We start from the raw sequence: 20,841 nt of genomic DNA on the forward strand, positions 1-20,841 counted from the left end.
TGCTCCATCTCCTTGTTTCCAGGCTCCCAGAGCTCTTCGCTGGAGTCCACGAGCAATGGCAGACACAGTGCCTCATCACCACAGCTCCCCAGCGCGGAGGAGCTCACTCGGCCCATATCCCCCGACAGCCCCGAGATCATCAGCGAGCTGCAGCAGTACGCGGAGGCAGCGGCTGCCCGGGAGTCCCGGCACAGCTCTCCCAGCACCAACACAGCGCAAGGCCACCCTGCTCGCGTGGACAATGCGCCCAGCTTAGCAGCCCGAGGAGCCGAGCAACGCGTGGGGATTCACTGCATGGCTCCCTCCGTGTCTTCGGCCCTGCCGGCCACCAGCCAGCACGTTGATGCCCACTCAGTGTTGGACTTACGGGGCAACAAGCGCAAGTCGACCTCCCCATCGGCTCCGGAGGAGCAAGCCCGCAGGCAGCAGAAGAAGCGCCAGTTGCCATCGTCCGTGCAGCCGTACGAACAAGGGTACCCCGTCTCTGGTGGGTTCGCCATGCCTCCTGTCTCTTTAAACCACAACCTAACCCATCCATTTGCCTCCCAACCAGGAAACTCCTTGTACATGGGCACTGGCTCCTCTTATTACCAGCTGCCCAATTTACTCCCAGACCCTCATCTGGTGTTCCCTGTGACTACTGACCCTCTGCTGACAGCCGGCACCGCCAGCTCTTCTGCTGCTACCTCAGCCACCGCCAGCGTCCCCTCATTCATGCTAAACCCTTCTCTGACGGGGGTGCTGCCCAATTACTCGCTTCCCTTCACACAGTCACTCCTGCCCGAGCCCAGGATGTTTGCTCCTTTCCCAGCCCCCGTCTTGCCTAGCAGCCTTCCCAGGAGCATGGCATCTGCCTACCCTGGCTACATGTCCCCTCACTCGGGCTACCCGGCCGGGGGCCTCCTTCGGTCCCAGGTGCCTCAGTTTGAACCCCAGGAGGTCCCAGAGGTGGGATGCAGCTCTAATGACGAGGACAAAGACGACGATGTTATAGAGATCACAGGGAAATAATGGGCCCAGCTCCTGCTCGGTCTCAGCTCTGCCAGGAGGCAAAAGTTGCAGGACCTTTTTGGGAGTCAGGATTTCCCCTCTGGGCCACAGCAGTGGGTGGAGAAGGATGCGAAGGGTGTGGCGTGGGGGTTGTTTTGTTCTTTTCGTTTTCTTTTGTTGTTTTTTAGCTGTCAAGGATCTGAATTGTATTAGGGGCTGGGAGATGGGAGGGGGATAGAGTGGTCCTGCGAGGGCCGAGGCTGGGAGCAAGAGCCAGCGGAGGAGGGAAGCAGCAATGCAAAACCATAGGAGTGCCTCCCTCCCACGCTCTGTCTGTCTGTCTGTCTCTGTTCTCTGTCTTGTCTGAAAGGGGGAGGCTTGGTGCTGCGAGTCACTGCCCTTCTCAGGCCTGGAGGCACGGGCTTGACCGCTGGCAGGGCCCAGCTCTCCCTCTCACACGAACTGCCTTATCTGTGAATTTCTCTCACTCCGGGAGGTGTGGGCCGGAGGAGCGACTCCAGCAGAGGGTTGGGGACAAAGTGTTTTTATCGGGGAGGGAGTAGGGGGGGCTTCTACGTCGTGTATGGGGGGAGAGGGAATTGATGTAAAAAAAAAAAAGAAAAAAAAAAGAAAAAAAAAAAAAAGAAAAAAAAAGAAACAAAACACCCCACAAACAATTTGTCATCCTCTTCAAATTCACATGAAACTAGTGTGAGGGCTCCAGGCAGGCTCCTGCGGTGGTGAGGAGGGCAGGGTGCTGGCAGGGGGCTCCCCCAGGCACTTCTGGAGAGTCCCGTCCAAGGTAGGTTGGTCCTGTGGTTCTGATGCCAGCTCTGTGTGCCAGGGGAGTGGAGCAATCCCAGACATCTATCTTGGTGGCCATTGGAAGGGAGTCCTGGTGACTTCCCCGGTTCCCTGGCCCTGCCAGGCTGTGTGAAGGCCACATCTTGCCCTGCCGTGGCCCACCAGATCCTGGGGTAGGTGGGCTTGCTGGTGCTTCTGAGCAGTGCCAGGTTGGGAGGGGACACGGGACCCAGTGCCGGTTGCTGTTGAATCTGTGATTGGAGCGACTTCCCCCTGCACAGAATCTCTACATTAATTTATTTCATGAAGGCATAATATTTATTGTTTGGGGGACTCTCTCTTTCTACTTTTAAATGAATTTCCATATTAAAAAAAAAAATAATAAAATGCTGGCCTCCATCATGCAGTGGTTGCTTGTTGGGTTGTCTGTGTGGGGAGAAGCAGCTGGCTGACAAAAGCATAGTCCATAGCATAGGGGCAGGGCCAGCCATGGAGGTTGCCCGTAGCTGACCCGTGTGGCGTTGGCTGGACGTGCCCCACGGGGGGGATCATGCCAGAGCAGGGAGGAGCTGCTCCGGGTGTTCTGCAGCAGCCGCAGGGAGGATGGAGCCCTCTTGTCACGTTGGGGTAGGTGGAGGAGCACGTGTGGAAGCCTCCTGTGCTCATTCCCAGTGAGGAGGAGAGCTTAGAGGCGTGTAGGGCAGGGATGGACGAGCTTCTGCCAGGGAATCGCCTTAGCCCCAACAGCGAACATGCTGGCTGCTCGCCTAGGTGCCAGGGCTCCTAAGGAGAGGTTGGGCCACCCAAGCGCAGCTGGACTTGGTGTGTGTGACTCTGTGTGTGTGTGTGAACACGTTAGGATGGAGATTTGAAATCCAGGAACCTCTGTGTTGCATCTGGGTGTCACCAGGCAGGAGATGCGCTTGCCTGTGTGGGATGTCCCTTGGAGCAGTGGTAGCTTGTAGGGGTCTTCCTTGGCCAGGGAGGCTGCAGTCGCTGGTGTTTGCTGGGACCAACTGGGTGTAGGAAAGGGCAGGATGTCCTGACATCCTCCATTAAAGGGGCGCTGGAAGATGGGGACCTCCCTTCCTGAGAGAGAGGGGGGGGTGGGTGGTGTATGCACGCGTGTGTTACAAAAACATAATAAAAAAATGTTATGGGGCTTTCCTAGTGTCTTTCTCTGTTTAATGGACATTGTCTGTCAAACATAACCACACCGTTCATAGAAGCCTTAGATCAACAGTTTAGCTATGCAAATTATTTTAATTATTTTTTTAAAAAAAACAAACATTAAAATAGTGCTTTCTTCTTTAACATATCCTAGGAGTTGAAAACCGAGGGGTTCTGAGCAAACTGCTGGACAACTTGTCTTTGGATGCACCATGGAAATAAAAATCAAACCCCCCCACAAAAGTAACAAAGCAAATTAACTGATGGTGTTCATGCAAGTTTCTCCAAAGACTTGACAGTGCTGCGTCTGTGAGTCATGCCCTCCTGTGCTCTGTGTGTCCGCCTCATGCACAACCCTGTGACACTGATTGTATGACGAGCTTGCCCAGATGTCCGTTGCATCCCTGTGAGGCTGTCAGTTGTTTTGTTTTGGTTTTTTTTTTTTTTCCGGTGGATTTGGGGGAATGGACCTAGGCCGAGGGGCTTTCCTTGTCGAGAGTAGCAAGCGTTGAGACCTGCGGGCGCGTGGGGGAGGCCGCAGCGGGAGCAGACCCTCGCCGCAGCCCTGCCGCAGCCCCACTCCTCGCTGGTCGTGGTCAGGGTCGTGGGCTTCATCCCAGGGACCCTCCCGAGTCCTCTCTGAACCGGGTTTTTCTGTGGCTCTGCGCTGGGACGAGGCATGAAGATTGGGCTGGGGGCAGTTTGTGGCTCCGGATGCGGTACCCGTGACTGTACACCGTTTTCTCTGCTCCTTGCCTTGCCAGGAGAGCACCCAGGGCTTCCTGAGCAGGCTCTGGAGCAGCCCCACGCTGCTGTCTGATGTCCTCCCAGGGGTCCCTGGCATGGCCCAAGCCCTGTGGCTGTAGGAGCTGGAGGTGGTTGGTGCTCGGCTGCCATAGGGCCGTCTGTAATCTCCCTGCACCAGCGTGGGGTGCGAGGGCTCTCCCAGCTCCTGCCCGGCCACGGTGGCTTGGAGACCCCTGGCTGCCCTCCCATGGTGTGGCTGCCCCCAGGTGCAACTTGCTGTGAGGGGCTTCCTCCTGCTGGCAAGCATCTGTGGATCAGGGCAACCACAGCACGGTGTCCCTGAGTGGAGCCCCAGCCGCCCCCCCCTGCGCACGGTGGGGCGGTGTGGCACCTCTCTGCCCCACGTACCAGCCCTGAGCACCCCCTTGGTGAGGGGCTGGGTCCCCGGTGCCCCCTTGGAGCCTTGGCTGGGAGGTGGTGGCAGAGACCCCCATGGGGCTACCATGAGGGCTGGCAGCTACTGAGGCTGCTCCAAGGCCACCAGAGGCACCTCCTCTTCCACAGCGCTGTGGGAAGGATTTCCTCTGCCCCACAGAAGCCACGAGGGCGTGTGGGTTAGCCAGGGGCTTTCCGAGTGGGGGGGAACTCTCAGAGCCCTGAAACTCCTGTCCCGTGGGACTCCCTCTCCCCCTCATCTCACCTCCCCTGACTTTTCTCCTCTTCAGCCTGTGGTTCTGCTGCAGAGGGTCCCCTCTCGGTTCCTCTGAGCCTGGAACGGGGGCTTTCCCCGCACGGGTTAATTCTTTTCTGTTGCTGCTGAATTTCTGTCTCCAAATGACCGGACGGAAGCAGCTGCCAGTTGGCGGCGGGGCCGCGGGTGACACTGAGGACAGCAGTGCAGGACTCTCTGCTGAGGTTTTTGGACGCTAAGGAAGATTTCTGAGCACGGCCCCGAGGCTGGGGCAGAGCCGTGGGGGCCTTCCCCCCCCCCAGCACCCAGCCCTCAGCCCATCCCTTGGGTGGGGGGGTTCTGCTCCTGGGGACAGTGGGGCGAAGGCTGGGTACCGCTGCGGGACGTGGTGGCACAGGGAGGGCTGTGGCTGCTGTGTCCCCTTCCAGTTTATGGTCTTCTGGGGGGGGCTGTGGGGTGGGGGCAACACAGCCCAGCCCATGGAGGATCCGCTGCGTGTTTGCCCACCCCCCAGAGCACCTGGGGGGTCGGTGGGGTGGATGCAGGTACTCACAGAAAGCAGGTATTTGGGCAAGCAAAGGACGGGATTTCCACGGGGCTTCGCTAGAAAATTATGTGTATTTTGGCTTAATGATGTCGGCAAATGGCGGGATGCAAGAGAATTGCTGTTGGTCTGTGGATGGCTTCCCGGCCAAAAAGGGACACGGACAGCAAATACCTTCACAACCGGTGTTTCTCGCCACTCTGGGATATGAATTTTCTTAATCTGGTCTTGGAAGGACCTGGGAGGGGGGGGGGGGGGGGAGGGCTAGGGGGGGGTTAACGGGGGGAACGTAGTCCAGGTAGATCACGGTGAGATGATGGCTCCTTGCACCTCGGAGCGAGCGCTCCCTTCCGAGGGATGACGGTGGGAGTGGGGGGGGTGGCAACCTCTGCTGCCTCCCTGACCACCACCACCGCCCGCTGTCGCTCCCCGGCTCCCACCTTGGTGGCACCCGGCGTCTCTGGCAGATCCGCGGGAGCCGGAAGGAATCCATCGCTGAGTCTCATTTTGGGTTTTCTGTTGTTTTGGGGTTCTTTTCTTTTTTCTTTTTTCTTTTTTTTTTTTTTCCTTCTTCTTGGGTGTTTTATTTTTTTTTCTTCTAATTTTTTTCTCCATTTTTACTGCCGCCTTAGTTTGTGGCCTGTCTTTTTGTGGTTGGCAAGAGGAATATCACTGGCAGGGTGGGTGGGTGGGTCGGCTGGCCCCACGCATGATCATGTGCTTCCCTCTTCTCTCTGTCGAACGGGATGTGCTCGCCTGATCTCCCACAACAGAGACTTTGAACAATTTGTTGTTTATATGATGTATTTATTTTTACTTGTGTTTCATGTCATTTTTTTAAAAAAAAAAAAAAAAAAAGGAAAAAAGTAATAAATTGTAAGTTGGTATAACTGCCCGGTGTTTCTCTCGCTTTTTATTTTTGGTAGAAAAATGAAAGTCAAAATTTTAAAACTGCGGTGTGGTTTGATGGGGGTGGGGGCTGGGCTGTGGGCATGGGCGTCTCTGCAAACCCCAATTCCTCGCTGCCGGAGCTGGGGCTCGGTCAGGAGCCGTGTCCCACTGCCTTCAGCGGCGTTTGGGCTCCACTGGCCGCCCTGGTGAGCACCAGGCCGGGGCTGGAGTGACACCGGGTGTGTGGGTGTCCATGGATGCCACCAGGTGCCAGGGAACCATTTGTGAGAGCTGGCCCTTTCCCTTCTCTGTCCTTATTATTGCTGCTGATAACGATCATCATTAAGGGGGAAAACAAGGAGAATAAATACTCTGCGGGGTGTAAATAGCTTTGAGTCCCGGAGAGTCGGGGTGGGCTGCGTGCCCTCGCCCTGGCGTGCCCCGTGGGGCTCCCGGAGATGCAGCGGGGACTGGCAGGGTTTGAGGTAGTAACAGCGAGGCGTTTCTGCACGGGGAGCCGAGAGGTGTCTCGGAGCTGATGCCGGTGTGCGAGAAGGGCCCTGGAAAGAGGGAGGAGGGAGCTGCGGGCGGCCCCGGCTCCCTCTGCCCCCCTCACAGGGACTGGGGGTGCCGCCGCACCCGGCCGGTCTTGCTGTCGGGCGATGGGTGCTGCCACTTCTGGTGCCAGGCTTTCTGCCGCTGCCGTTCCTGGTGCCGCAGGGCGTTGCAGTAGACATCCAGGTTGGTGCCCGGTGCCCCCAGGGCCCGCGGGAAGCCCTTGTAGCCCGGGTGCAGGTCAATCCGAGGCCGGGGGCTCTGGTGGGTCCCTCCCGGCTCAGTCCCCTTGCTCCGCTTGTAAGGTGGCACCTCCATGGCCTCCTGCCTGATGACTCGGAGGCTGTACCGGGTGAGGGGACGGGAGAAGGAGCGTTCCACCGCCTGGCACTCGTAGGTGCCCGCGTCCTCCCTCGCCAGCTGGCGGATCAGCAGCCCTTGCTCCAGCACCGAGAAGTGGCCGTTGTTCCTCACCTGGGGCAAAGACAGAGCACCCCGGGTCAGTCCTGGGGAACCGAGCCACCCCTGTGCCTTTGTCCCCACTGCCCCATCCCCTGTACCTCGCTCAGTCCCGTCTCCTCGCCGTGCCGCACCAGCCACCGGACCGTCGTCTGCGGGGAGCGCGCCAGGCACTCGAGGAAGGTTGAGTTCTTCTCCACTCCATAAACCAGCTTCTCCATGGCAGTGGTCCCTGCGCAGGGGACAGGGTGAGTTCCCTGTGTGGGAGCTGTGACAGGCAGGGAGGGAGGGCAGCACAGAGCAGCCAGCACAGAGGACAGTGCTGGTACAGCTGGTGGGCACTGGTGTCCCAGTGCCAATGCCACCCGCCCTCCTGGGCATCGCTGGCCCCTGGGCTGAGCTGGTTGCCTGCAATGGGGCTGCTCGGAGGGGTTGGGGCTCACCCTCTGCCGTGTCCTGGCACTGGCTGAGCGGGTCAGACTTCAGCATGTCCTGGCAGCGGGCACGCCTGTGGGACAGCAGACAGGGCTGTGGGACCCCTCCATGGCAGAGCTCCCAGGGAAAAGGGGAGGGCTGGGCGACAGGTTGGCAGCAGGAGTCTGGGCTGATGGATAAAGCTCCAGGGACGGTTGCTTGCCCTTCCCTGCTCCGAATGCTGTCCCTTTGCAGGGGGACAGCGGGGCTGGCCCCAGGTGGACACTCACCTCTTCTCGGTGAGGAGCTGAGGGGCGCAGGTCCTGCTGTCCCAGGTACAGTAGGGGTCTCTGGCCAGGCAGCAGTCGGTGCAGGTCCTGCCATAGAGCTCGCAGCGGTAGAGGGACAGCTGGAGCAGCCCGTGGGTGCTGCTCACAAACAGCTCCTGCTGCTCAGGTGAGAACAGACACGGTCAGTCCCCATGTCTGGAGACACAGGGCTAGCTGGGGAACAGAGCTCCCTGCCCCGTGCTGGGGTGGGGGCACTGGGAGGAGACACAGAGAGTGGGGGGCAGAGGCTGCCGCCCCCCAAGCTGCCCTGGCAGAAGCCCATTCCCTAAATGTGCAAGCCCGGGGGACCCAGGCAGAGGGGCTGGGGCCAGCTGCCCTCTGTGGCCAGCTGCCCTCTGTGGCCTGTCCCTTGGCTGCTTTGGGAAGAAGCAGGAGGGAGGACTCACCCGCTTCGGTGATAACTTCATGTCCAGGATGGGAGAAGGCACCTGGAGGGGAAGGAGAGGGTGCTTCAGCCATGTCAGTCCCTCCTGGGTGCCCCAGGCTGCCTGTGGGGCTGGGACCCTGGGGTGGCAGGGTGATGAGGCCCTGGCCCAGCTCTCTGGTGCTAGCTCCACCTGCTCCATACTAGCAGCCTGGGCTGGCTGAGGAGCTGGGAGATGACTTGGCTGCCACCCCTCTGGCTTCCCTCCATGCTAAGGGCTGGCCAGGGCAGGTGGGAGCCATCAGCAGAGAGGTGAGGGACCTCCCCGATAGAGGACAGTGACTTGCTGCAGGAGCCTGCAAGGAGGGAGCCATGGGGCGGTGGGAGGCTGCATTGTCCAGCCCTGGCCTGGACTCCCGTACCTTGGTGACACTGATCTCCTCCAGGCTGATCACCTCGGTACCATGGTTCACCCCGCCGGCCAGCCCCACCTTCAGGACTTTACCTTCGTCTGTGAACGCAGCGGGAGAAGGAGCTGTCAGGGCTGGGAGCCACCCGAGCCGGCAGGACCAGTGTGCCGGGCAAGCTGCCCTGTGGTGACAGCATCCCCAAAGCTGGGGGGAGTTCCCACCTGTGCCGAGGAAGAGCACGTCATAGTGCCGGCTCTCCATCTCCAGCCTGTGCACCAGCAGCCGCCGCAGCCGGTATGGTACGTTGACCCTCACCAGGACGGGCTGGCGGCCCTGGGGGTACACGGGCTCCCACATCAGCTGGTGGGTGCGCATGAAGCTGATCACCTCATCAGGGAAGTCCTTGGTGGACTGCAGGAGGGGGTCGTACGTCTCGCTGGGACACTGTGTGGCAACATGGTGGGGGCAGGAGGGCTGTGTGAGGGCCAGGCCAGCCCCTCCAGCTCCCCCCCCCGCCACCTTGCTCCCCAGCCCCTTACCGTGCCGGGACGGGGATAGGGGACACGGCCCTTGTATTCTACCCAGCGGTAGTCGAATCCCTCCTTGTGTGCGAAGGGGCCGCTGAAGGCAGCTCTCACGGCAGCCATGGAGTAGACACAGACGGCAGAGCCACTGAAGACACCGCTGAGAGGGGGAACAGGGGGCTATCACTGTCCCTGCTGCTCCACGGGGACCAGGCACATGCCCACCCACGCCCTTGAGCCCACGCTGTCCCCCATAAGCCTGAGAGTCATGCACGGCACCCAGGGGGTGACAGGAATCCCTTTGGCACAACGGTTCCAGGGGGACCCCCTGGCTGTGGCGATGCCAAACCTGGTGGTTTGGCCAACAGGCTGGTGAACCAGCGGCAGGGAAAGCAGTGAAATGGCCAGTGGTCCTTCCTCTCCCAGATGGGCACTGGTCCTGCCCTTCTCCCCGCCTCAGGGCAGGAGCTGGGGGGGTCTGGACTGCCCCAGGCAGGGATTAACCAGAGCCCTGCTCACCTGGAGACCGTGAAGAGGCCGAAGATGAGGGGGCTCTGGGGGTCCCGGGTGCGCAGGAGGAAAACATCCTCTGCAAAGAGAGGGATGGAGGTGAGGCAGCTGGGAGACGGAGCGCAGGCCCAGGGGATGCAGGCGGGCGTCCTCAACGCCATGCCCACCTCCCTGGGCGTGCTGGGAGGAGCAGCCATGGCGGAGCAGTGCTGCTTCCAGCTGCAGACCAGGCTGTCCACTCACCAAGCTGGTCAAAGTGGGTCTCGGTGCCCTGGGGCCCGGGGATGGAGCACACCAGGCGGGCCTTGAGGAACGTGCTCCAGCGGTTGATGAGGCTGCGCTTCCCTCCGACGTCATTCTGCCGAGCACCAAGAGCCAGACTCAGCCCAGCCTCTCCCAGCCTCCCCCACCGCCATGCACTCCTTGGTCCTCACAGTGGGACACCCCCAGCCCTGAGCCCTCTGACCTGTGATGAGAATGTGGTGACAACCCCATGCCCTGTGTTGGCCCCTGCTTGGGATGCACCGTGGCCCAGAAGAGGCAAAAGCCCACCTGATGGGACACTCAGCCACAGCATGCTGGCCTCTGATGACTGACCTTGCAGACCCGGGCCACCCTGGCGTGGATGTGCCGCCTTTCCCACTGCCCAGCTTCCATGGCTGTCTCACGGAAGAAGATGTAGACCTTGTCGTCGTGCGGGTTGTAGGTATCAGGGATGGCATAGGCACCGACAAACGCGGGCTCTGTGGGGGGAAGGAGCAGCATAACGTGGCCCTTTGCCCTGATCCGGCCCTGTTGTACTGCCCTGGGAAGCCCTTGGGAGCAGTGTGAGATGCCAAGGGTACTCAGGGTGCCCCATGGGGAACCTCCTACCCAGAAGGCAGAGCCCCATTCCTGGTGCTCAGGCTGCAGAGTGCATGCTGGAGCACGGGTCCCACCAGAGGCTTCATCAGTGCTTCCCCCCAGAGAGGAGAAGGGGGCCAGACCACTCTGCTCTGGCCCCAGTGCTGCCCCCCAGCCCCTCCCCAGCAGGAAGGAGAGCCCCCCGTGTCCCACAGGTCCCCCCGCTCCTACCATGTAGCCAGTGGTCCTGGTTCTGCTCCGTCCGGATGTAGCTCTGCTCAGCCCCATGGACCCAGGTGCGGAAGAAGGCAGCGCTGCTGCCCATGAAGTCGCTGGAGGTGCCCGAGTACAGCTCCCCATCTGCAGGGTGAGAGGGGGCACAGGTGGGTTGGGGTGCCACTGCTGTAGGCACCCTGGCAGGATGTCCCTGTGTCCTTGGAGGCTCAGGGAGGGTGGGGGTGGCACAGCCAATCCTCCAGACCCATAACCCAGCACGGCTTCTAGCCCCACACCCACCCAGCCCTTCTGTAGCACCGGTATGAGGCAGCGGACTGGTAGCACTGCACTCCCCGATGTGTGTGCCGCTCCATCTACACCCCTAATTTGCGATTCTATGGAGGAACTGTGAGGTCGGGGTGAGCTGGGGCAGGTCCAGGCTCTGCGGGATGGCTCCTCTCTCATGCACCCGCTCGGGCAGCAGCCCAGGACCCCAGGTATGTGCAGCAGAGCAGGGCGCAGGCACCGCTGCCAGTCCCTCCCGGCACGGACTGTTCCCAGTTCTCCCAGCTCCAGCATCTCCTCTGCTCTCCTCTCCCTCTTACCAATGAGGAGCCCCGTGAAGGGTTCGTGAGGGCTGTATGGGCACCGTCCTCGCCCCGATTCCAAGGAGTGGGTCACCAACCTCATGGGGGGAGCCCCAGGACCCTGCCAGAGACAAAGGGAAGATGTCGGCACGGGGGGAGGCTGGAAACAAGCTGGGCATGTGGAGAAGAGAGGGAAGGAGGCTGATGAGCTTGGCTCTGCAGTGAGCAGGTCCCTCAGGGAGGCTGCCAGGACCTGATCCTGTCCCCATGGGGCACCCTGGCACTGCCAAGCCAGGGCTGCTTCTTGCCACTTGCCACATGCCACACACAGGTGGCAGGGACTGTGCCGGGCTGGCGGGCCACCCTCCCCAGGCTCCGGGGCTTCCTCTCCCGCCTTAACTCGCTGTGGGGGTCTCTCTTGCCACCTTCTGCAATGGGGACATGGCTGGCCAGGGTGTCCCTTACCTTCCCCCTGGCTCCCAGCTGGATGAAGGCACAGACGGGTTGGTAGGAGCCGGTTCCGCAGGCGAACACGTGGGTTCTGTTGAAGGGCTGGAGGAGGCGGATGAAGTTGGCACACTCCGTCTGCTCGAGGGGAGATGTTTGTTAGTGGGCTGAGCCCAGGTCTGGGCACTCATGTCCGGCCCCATGGTGTGTCTGCTCAGGGTGCAGGAGCCTCGCTAGATCCTGCCCTGGCTGCTGGCAAGCTGAGCTTAACTCTGGCTGGCTCAACACTCTTGTCTCGGGCAGACTCCACGCTCCCTCTTGGGGTGATGTGTGTGTTTGATACCCATGGAAAACCACAAAAGGCTGTGAGCCGGGGGGCTGCCAGCCCTGCTTACCTCCACGTTCTTCCCCGCCAGCTGGCAATGCTCAACCTGCTCCTTGGAAGCTGGCCAGAAAATCTGCAACACAGAGACCCCACCAATGCAGCCCCTGCTCTCCTTCACCTGCCTGGGTCAGCTGGCTCCAGCGGGATCCTGTGGGAATGGGCTCAGCCAAAAGCTGCTGCCAGGCTCGGGGCGCATGGTGAGGATGTGGGGCTGCTCTGAAATGGGTCTGACACCCCCTTAGGTCCCCAGGCCCCTGCCCAGCTTGGCAGGCAGCCTGCCAAATGGGCTCAGAGCGAGTCTGGCGTGGGGACAGAGCCTGGGTGGGCCACGGCACGCCCAGAGGGTGGGCAGGCTCTCCTGGATGCCGGCCCGTGGGAACGCCAGGCTGCAGCGCCTTAATGGGCTTTCCTTTTGTTGGGCTTGGGCTGCGCACCCTGCCAGCAGGATGTCTTGGGATGACATTAGCGGGCTCGCTGCTGGAGTTGTTTCAGCTCTTGCAGCAGCAGCAGGGACTAGGTGTGATGGCAGGGCTGAGGGCACTGCCCTTCCATCTCACCCGGGGTCCACCCAGTTCTCCTCTCCTGGCCAAGCCCCTCTGTCCCTCCCTGGCGTCACCCTGTCCCTGCGGGGCTTAACACCGCCAGGGATGGGTTGACCCCACTGATTGAGATATCCTGGTGTAAATGTGTCCCTGGTGATGTTGCACCAGCCCAGCTGAGAGCACATTCATGTCCACGCCCTGGCACAGGAACGAGGAGCAGCTCCTGGGGAGGAAGGAGCCAGACTGGCCAGAGTCACGCTCACACCCTCCTACCAGCACTGACCTTCTCAGGCTCTCTGCTGGGATGGTCCAGGTGGAGCAGGAAGATGTGGTTTTTTGCTCCCACCATCAGCCAGGCCCTGTCTTCATCCACCAAGAGGGCTTGGAAGTCCATTTCATCCCCTGAGGCCAGCAACAGGCGAGAGCTGTTGGATTTCAGCAGATCTGAGGAGCAAAAGGTGGGAGAAAGAGAAACCCATCCATGAGCAACACAACAAGCAGCCAGAGGCCCTGTGCCCCCCCCTCTCCAGGACAGCTCTGTCTACCCACCCATGTCCCAAGGGAACACGATTTTCCTGCCACTGCCTTAGCAGAAAAACACCACCCGCAGTGCCCCAGAGCTCATCATGGAGCCTCCTCCCACGACCCTACCTGGAGGAAACAGTGAGTCACCCCAACAAAGAAGAAAACTACCCTGGCCTTGCCCTGGGCTGGTTTGCAGGCACGGGGCAGGACAGTGGTCCAGCCCGAGGAGCCCAGGTTGCTCAGCTTCCAGCCTGCCTTTCAGAAGAGTTCTTGGAGCCCCAAAGCCTCTGCACCCCAAAACTGTGGGGGAGAGGGCTGACAACACAGGAGACTTGCTTGCCGTGACTCCCAGCATGCTTTCCCTGGGCTTCAGATCGAGAGAGTTTATATAAAAAAAGATTTTGGCTATTTGTTGGCGCAAAGCATCCCTCCAAGGAAAGGCTGTATGGAAACAGCTGCCACAGCCCAGCCTGGACACTTCTCTCCTCCATCCACCCTTGAACCTTTTCGTCTGTGAAGTGTCTGTTGGCTGCTGGGCTTTACCCAGGCACCGGGATGGGCAGGCGGGTGGGTGCACCGGGACAGACAGACAGATGGGTGGCCAGTCCCTGGCCCAAGGAGCTTGTAGCAGAAGTCCTCAGCTGTATCTTGGGTGCCGATCTGACCCTGCTTCTGCCACCCCACATTTTGCCGCCCTGTCCTGGGACACAGCCTAAACCAAGCATTAGACTGGCTCAGGAAAAAGGCTTTCAAGAACATCCCTTTGGCACTGCTGCAGGGAAGAGCCACATTGCCGAGGGGAAAGTGTGCCACAGACCCCCCCATGGACATGGCAGGGCAGCGGGAAAGGCTCTGCTGTTCAGCCTGTAGCTCCTCTGGTGCGGAAGCCCGGGGGTGGCTACTATGGCCCCTCTGGCACAGTCGTGGGCACGTGGGTGTGAGAGAGGGACAATAAGCTCTTGTCTCTTGGTTAACCACTCCTGAAACAACATCCTTGGGGCCCAACATCGGTTTGTGACGCGCAGCGCCAGGTTTTGGGGCTGGCTGCCGGGACGAGCATCCCCCAGCATGGCAGGGGCGGCTGCTGCACCGGACACGGCACCACAGCAACTGCTGCCCAGGCAAATGCCGGCTCCCAGGGATCAAGGCAGGGGAGAGCAGCACCAAGGCTTCCAGAAATCCTAACACATAGCTTCCCTCTTCAAAAGTGGCAGGATCCGGCTAGGGAGAGGGTGAAAGCTGGTCATGGTGGCAATGCTGCTCTTGGCTTTGGTGCTGTGCAGGGAACGGTGCAAAACCAGAGCCATGGGAAGAGGAGATGGAGATGGGCTGCTGCTCAATGGGGACTGGAGGGAGGTGGAGCGCGGCTGGAAACCCGGGGTGGTCTGTTAGAACCAGGCTGAGAAATTACCCAAAATCACGTGGATTGAAGCAGTGTGGAGGGAAGGAAGCTTCCAAGGGGAGCCAGTGCTGGCTGGGTGGATGAGAGCGTGGGCGGCTGTGTGGCTCCGGGAGCAGGTGGGGCGTACGTGGAGACGGGCACGGCTCCCTTCAATGGGGACTGGCTGCCCTGGGAGGTTGCGTCTCTCTTCCTTCCACCCCATTTCCAGGGCAGAAGGGAAGCGGGGCCAGCGCCTGTGAGCTGGAAATGCCACTGACGTCTGCTCGTCCCTGTGGGGAAGGACCTGCTGGGTCACAGGCAGGGGTCCCTGCCCGGATCCACGCTGCTGCAGACAGGCTTGTTCCCAGCAAATGTTTCCTTCTCCCCTTCCTCCGGGGTCAGAGGTCCAGTCACTGCGGGACACAAATCCCGCTTTCCCCAGCTGTGTTGGGCAGCTCCTGGCCCTCCTCCTGCTCCCACGAAAGCTGTGCATGGCCCCACTTCACTGCCCACTATCCCTCGAGCTCCCAAGGGGTGTCCTCTGGGTGCCACAGATATGGGGGGCAGATTTCCAAGCCATTTCCCACTGGCTGAATGGGATTAACAGCTGAATTCCTGTCCCTGCCTGCGGGCCATTGTCACCGCTGGGTCCCCAGCAGGCTGCTGTGCATTGCCCACCCTCGTGTGGCTGCCAATGCTCCTGGGACCTGCTGGATCCAGGGGGAAATGTTGGGCAGAGTGCTGGGGAATCGGGCTGGGGTAGGAAGGTCAAAGATGCATCCAATACATGGGTGCAATTAAGCGGAGTGGGGCAAGGCTGATCCCAGGGAAAATCACCTGCTGGTCACTCTCTGACCTGCCTCATCCCTGTCTGAGGACAAGGTCGGGCAGGATGATGGGGGAGCCCTCCCTGCTGCTGTGACACCATGTGGGAGGACCCAGGAAGGACTCACTGCCCTGCACTTGCACCATGAGACCTCTAGCAGCATCAATGACCACGACGGTCTTGGTCTGAGTCTTTTGCGCAGCTCTAGTTCCTCACCAAGGGGATGTTGGGTGCTGTGGATCCAGACCTCATACTCAGGAAGCTGCTACACACAAACCAGCCTCTTCTTGCCCTGAGTCCAGCTAGAAGAACAAGGCATTTGATCCAAGCCCCAACCCTCCAGGCAGGGAACCAGGCGGTCTTTGCAGCAGCTGTGGGGTGGCTAAACCGATGGCTGAGCCCGGAGAAACATCCTCTCCTTTGTGTTCATTATCTCCCAAGGCCACGGTGTTTTTCTTTATTGTCAGGGCCCGCTGTGACCGCCTTGTCCCATCCATCATCTCTGCCTGCCCCTCTGCCACAGCATCCTCAGTGCAGGGCGACCCTGGGCTTCCTGGGGTCACAGCCCGGCTGTGCTGGGGGGCTGTCCTCTCCCCTTCCCCCAGCCGTCAGACGGAGCAGACCATGGAGGAGATCCCTGAAGCCCGGGAGAAACTTGGTTCTAAATTGGGCTCCAGCCCCTCACTGCCATTGGCTGATAAGAGACGTGCCAGCGCAGCTTCTGGTGCCGATAACCAGAGACCCACCAGCCTCCTGGGCTCCTGGGCACTTGCTGCATGGTGATGGCTCCTGGGTCGTGCCCGGCTGGGCTGGCTGCAGATCAAAGGCTGGCAGAGGACCCATTCTCCAGCTCCTAGCTGTGCCTGCCCTGGATTATTACCGTAAGAGGAGCTGGGAGGCATGCTGTGGCTTTACCGCATAGCTGTATGGCCTCAGAAAACAGAGAGGCTCAGCCCCCTCGACCCAGCCTGACCCAGCTTACCCGGAGGCTGCCTCTCGTGCGGCCACGATTGCCGTCCTGCTATTATAAACCTCCTCCTCGCCTCCTCGGCAGGGTGGGAGCCGCTGCTATTGTTCCTGGCCCCGTGCCCCATGCCCCATCCTTCCTTTGCTCTCCCAGCCTTCGCTGCTGTCATTTCCTTCTCGCAAGCCTGCTTGCATCTTCTTCCCCCACCCCGCCAAGGGCTGCCTCCCCCATGCTGGGATCTGAGGACAAGGCTGACCCTGTAGGCTCTGGGGCGGACGGACACTCAAAGGCCTCCTTTTATTATTTTTTTAGGGGTTTTTAAACCTAAACTTCTCAAGGCATTGTGTCCTTGAACCTGCCCCGTGCTGTCTGTGAGTCACATCCCCTGCCATTGTTCGCATTGTCCTTGAGCCCTCCTGATGTTGGGAGCTTCCTCTTCTGCCTCTGCCCAAGACTTGAGGGCTTTCGGCATGTCTGGCCTCAGCACACTGTGGGTCTTTGAAGTCAGCAGTCCCTCTGCGTTCCTACTGCCCCAGCAGCCCTGCTCTGCCTCCTCTGACTCCAAGGAAAGGCAGACCCTGTGACATGTTTCTGAGCTGGGCTATCAGCAGGGGCCATGTGCCTGCAGGGATCTCCTACGAGGATATCCTAGGGAGGTCCAGCCCTCTCCAACCACAAGCTTGAGGCATCTTCCACATTGCTGGTGGCCACTGCCCGGAGAGCAGCTTCTCAGGGTGATGGAGCAGGCCAAGAAGATGGTCCCAGAGCTTTGAGTGCCATCCCCATGGGAAAGCTGCATTGCCACCTCACAGGTGTGGAGAAGGGCTGGTTGATCTCTGCCAACTGCCACATCCATGGAATGTGCTGAGCTTGAGCTCTCTGTCCGTCTGTCAAAGCAACTTGCTCTTTTTCACATAGGAGAAGGTGAAAGCGGGTAAACTGGCCAAGTCCATGTTGCAGGTCCATGGCAGGGTGACCAGCTGCTGGGCTAGCAGGGCCCTGCTCTAAAAGCTCAGGTCATTCCCTTGCAGAGACCCTTTCCCTAAAGGCTCTCCCCTTTTGCACTTCCCTGTCAGGGTGTGTACTGTGCTACCCATCAGCCTGCTCCTGGTACATCTTCAGATGACCGAGAAGAGGGCCCCCCTTCACATCAGGCACAATAAGAGCAAACGGTGCCTCCTCTGAAGAGCTCATAATCTAAACAGACAAGACAGATGCAGGGGGGGAAGGGTAAAGTGCAGCAGGGAAATTATCTGTACAACAGATCAGCCTCGCCTCGGCAGAAAAGGAGAGGTATGGGCAGAAGGGCTGAGCTGGGGCAGGACTGTGCTGGTGGGAGGCAGAGGAAGGGGACAGCAGCCCTGCCTGGGGCTCAGCGTCCCCATTGTGCTGTGAGCATGAAGACCTGGGGTGGCCCAGGTCAGCTCCAGCCCAGAACACACCGTAAGATGCCCAGAGTGAGCCTGAGCAGAAGACGTCCCTGCTGGTCTTGGCGTTGTGCTGAACCAGGGCAGGGCGTTCCCTGCTCAGCCCCTTTCTCCGATGCCAGCAGCGCTGGTGCAGCATCCTCAGGAGCTGTGCTTGGGGGTGCAGCCATCAAACGTCCCAAGGACCCAACATATGGAGATGTTGCAGCCACAACAGCAGGGCCACTGCCTGCTTTCCTGGAGCCCTGGCCACCCCCGTCTCTCCCTGCCTGCAAGATGCTCTCCCAGCCCTCCCAAGGGAGGTGCAGACCCCAAGGAACTCCACTTACCTCTGTAGGTGAGGCGAAGGCGCGGGGCGTGCTGCTTCCATGCCTTGCTGCTGCCTGGCTGCTGCAGGAGGAGGCAGAGGAGGATCGCGGCAAGGGGCAGCCGGTGGCTGGGGGCAGCTTGCATCCTGGCAGCCAGGGAGGGGGCAGCTCGCCCTCACAGCACCATGGTCCAGCGCTGAGACACTGCCTCCGCCACCAGCTGCAAGCAGAGAAAGAGGGGAGATCGCACTGCTGTGGGCTGTGTGAGGTTCAGGACCCCCTTGTCCCACCAGCCCCTGGCTGAGGAGGGTGTTTGAGGGATCACGAGTGGTGGCTTGGCAGGTCTGCAGGCAGCTTGCCACCCAGCAGACATCAGGCCAGCTGCCTGGCAGAGACCAGCCACGAAGAGCAAGTGGCCAGCCCCCTCCTCCACCGACAGCGCTGCAAAATGAGCTGGGGCTGCCATGCAGGCGGCTGTGGGGGGAGGTCACAGCCACGGCAGCTCGGCGTGCTGGGCTAGGGACCCTGCAGCACCCGCTGCCAGCCCCTTGGGAGCTTTTATCTGAGCCGAGCACCTGCAGGATGCCGGGGGCCAGGGCCCACCCATCCCTCGGAGGGACACAAGGCTTGTCTTGAGGAGCTCATACAGCCTGAACCAGCCAGGCTGGGAGGGAAAGTGGGGGCCCAAGGAGGCGGGCGTCTCTGGCTGGGCTGTCCTCGCAGCCTCAGCAGTCATCGATGATTCTGGTAGGATGAGGATTTCTGAACATCTCCATTGCCATGAGCCACTCCTGGCCCTGCTGGGACACCCTGCACCCTCCATCTCCCAGAGCTGGTGGTGCAGCTGGTGGTCACAGGGCCAGTTTGGGTACTGGGAAAGGCAGCTGTGGCCAGGAGACCCACTCACTGGCTGCCACCCGGGAGCAGCAGGGACTTCAGAAGACCAACTATTACAGCCTGCTAGGGGAGATGTGTGGTGTGATGGCGGTGTGCCCATGGCATGTGGTACTCAGGAGCGCTCGGATTTGAGCATCCTGCAGGTGACTGACATGAGGGAAGCAGCAAGGAGTGCTTGGGGAGCAGTACACCCTCCAACAGGCTCTCAGAAGCTTGGGCATCCACTGCTAAATATCTTCTCAGAGCCCAAAGCCTGTCCAGAGCCCAGTGAGGGATCCCTAGTATTCATCTTATCTCTGCTTGGACTTATATCCTGTAATTACTCAAGGGAGAATGAATGTTTTGGAGTGTTGTCCCTAAAATGCCACTTTTGTGATCCCTTCAGCATCAGCTGTGGCTGTGTGTGTACATGATGCGTCACTCTGGCCAGTAGCTCTGCAAATTGCCTGGTCACCGCAGACCTCTCCAAAGCCACCAGCATCCGTTGGTTCCGGGATGCTGTGGGCTGGAAGGACTTTCTTACATTTAGCCCCCCTCAGAGGCGTACAGGGTTTCACAGCCTCGTCCGCCGGCTCCCACACCTCCTGCGGGCAGCGAGGCTGGCCTGGCAGCTCTCTGCAATTAATTCAGGCAATTTAGATGCTTGTTCCTGCTTATAAATGTCCTGGTCCCTAAATGGCAGCCCTGACTAACTCCCCCTCTTGCTGCATATTAAGTTCTTCCACTCCTATGGCTGAAAGATGTAAAATGAGCTTTTGGGCTCATTCCTGGCCAGAGGCTCCTGGCTCAAGGAGCAGGGGATTTCTGCCGTCCTGGCGAAGGGCTGCATAGGAGGGATGGTGTGGCCGAGCCTTTCCTACTGCCTTGGTCTCTTGCCTTCCACAAGGAGCGCTCAGCTCTTCTTGGGGAGGAGGTTTGGGGCTTGCAGAGCTGGGGTTCCTCTCCCACCCTCCCAGCAGGCAGGGAGCAGGCTGCAGCCCGTGGCCGGGCTGGGGTGCAGCCCCTCAGCATGGCTCCTCTCCTGCCCCTTCCCTGCCCTCGCCGCTGCCTTCTTCCCGCTCTGGCTGGCACAACCCGCTGTGCTCTGGAGCCGATCCCCCTCCCAGGAGACCTGGCACCACCCTGGGACCTGGATGCCACCTCGGCTGTGCCGTTCTCTGTCTCTCTTTGGTGTGGGGCTGCTTTCTTAATGCATCTACCCTTTTCCTGGGCAGACTTTTCGACAGGCCAGCCACTGCCTAGGGAAAAACCCCACAGACAGTTTAAATCGCTCATGGCTTGACACACTGATTGTGGAGAAGAGGGGTTCCCAGGTAGGAACCCCACACTGGGGAGCCACTAACAGGCAGTGCTGCCCTCACTTCCCCTACAAACACCTTCCCAGCAGGCAGAGATGACGAGTGGCTTTTCTGTGCCAGGGATGCTCCAGCAATTTTAGCTCTTCCCTGCACTCGGCTGCCTGCAGTGGAGTCTCCCGGAGCCCTCCCGCTGCTGACCTGCAGCCATGCCCCGAGCGAGCCCTGCTGTCCCGCGGGTCATTGCAAGGACGTGCCTGCGATTTGACAGGGAAATTTTTTCTTTGCCAATGTGCATTCGGTTGCTGGAGGACTCGGGGCGGGGGGGGAAAAAGCTGGCCTCTAATTGCAGCTTTCTATAAATGGAGCAGGGCCTGTGCTAGGCTTAGGTTTGGGCTAAGTTGGCCCCAGGAGGAACCTTTCATGACCCAGAGCTCCAGGGGATGCCAGGGTGGGTTGGGATTCTGTGGATGGCAGGCAGGGCACCGCTCCTGCCTCTGGACACGCTCATGCATGGCTGCGGGGTGAGCTTTGGGGATGCTTCGGATGCCTGCAGCAGGGGCCGGTAGGGGTGTGCATGCTCCCATCTATGGCTCGGCTGTACCAGCGCTTTGCTTCCTCGTCCTGGGGACGCCAAAGGTGGGTTTGATGGTGGCAGGAGCCACAGCCACACACAGGGGGAACCCAGAGCTGGGCACAGGCTCAGAAAAAGTGGGGGTGTTGCTGGGAGGGCTCAGTGGGCAAGCAAAGAAAAAATAGTCAGAAAAAAGAG

The 20,841-nt window shown here is 60.2% G+C and overlaps 2 protein-coding genes across 2 annotated transcripts in view; one reads left to right on the forward strand and one right to left on the reverse strand.

Annotated features, from left to right (window-relative positions):
• RAD54L2 (RAD54 like 2) overlaps positions 1 to 1,596 on the forward strand; it is a 43,886-nt gene extending 42,290 nt beyond the window's left edge. The window contains exon 22 of the mRNA XM_074151759.1: positions 23 to 1,596. Within this exon, the coding sequence (XP_074007860.1) occupies positions 23 to 1,011 (989 nt within the window). The 3' untranslated portion in view covers positions 1,012 to 1,596. The remainder of the gene's footprint in view (positions 1 to 22) is intronic.
• A 4,146-nt stretch (positions 1,597 to 5,742) lies between these two features.
• LOC141467982 (semaphorin-3D-like) lies at positions 5,743 to 18,097 on the reverse strand. The gene is made up of 17 exons (XM_074152738.1): positions 17,899 to 18,097; positions 12,727 to 12,887; positions 11,912 to 11,974; positions 11,535 to 11,654; positions 11,088 to 11,190; positions 10,498 to 10,626; positions 10,021 to 10,166; positions 9,667 to 9,781; positions 9,433 to 9,502; positions 8,929 to 9,073; positions 8,611 to 8,833; positions 8,402 to 8,490; positions 8,002 to 8,043; positions 7,556 to 7,713; positions 7,295 to 7,359; positions 6,953 to 7,083; positions 5,743 to 6,866 (listed from the first exon to the last, which is right to left on the reverse strand). Exons 1-17 carry the CDS (start codon positions 18,020 to 18,022, stop codon positions 6,450 to 6,452), a joined length of 2,301 nt encoding a protein of 766 aa, XP_074008839.1. The 5' UTR covers positions 18,023 to 18,097; the 3' UTR covers positions 5,743 to 6,449.
• Positions 18,098 to 20,841: the final 2,744 nt, after the last annotated feature.

The sequence above is a fragment of the Numenius arquata genome, chromosome 8, assembly GCF_964106895.1.
Source record: "Numenius arquata chromosome 8, bNumArq3.hap1.1, whole genome shotgun sequence".
Classification (NCBI taxonomy): domain Eukaryota; kingdom Metazoa; phylum Chordata; class Aves; order Charadriiformes; family Scolopacidae; genus Numenius; species Numenius arquata.

Excerpts from the sequence above, each read along its gene's own strand:
- LOC141467982 (XM_074152738.1), bottom strand. The coding sequence starts at position 18,022 with ATGCAAGCTGCCCCCAGCCACCGGCTGCCCCTTGCCGCGATCCTCCTC. Across the intron at positions 10,627-11,087 it reads CTTCACGGGGCTCCTCATTG|ATGGGGAGCTGTACTCGGGC; the intron begins GTAAGAGGGAGA and ends CTCACCCTGCAG. Across the intron at positions 9,074-9,432 it reads GGCCTCTTCACGGTCTCCAG|CGGTGTCTTCAGTGGCTCTG; the intron begins GTGAGCAGGGCT and ends TCCCCCTCTCAG.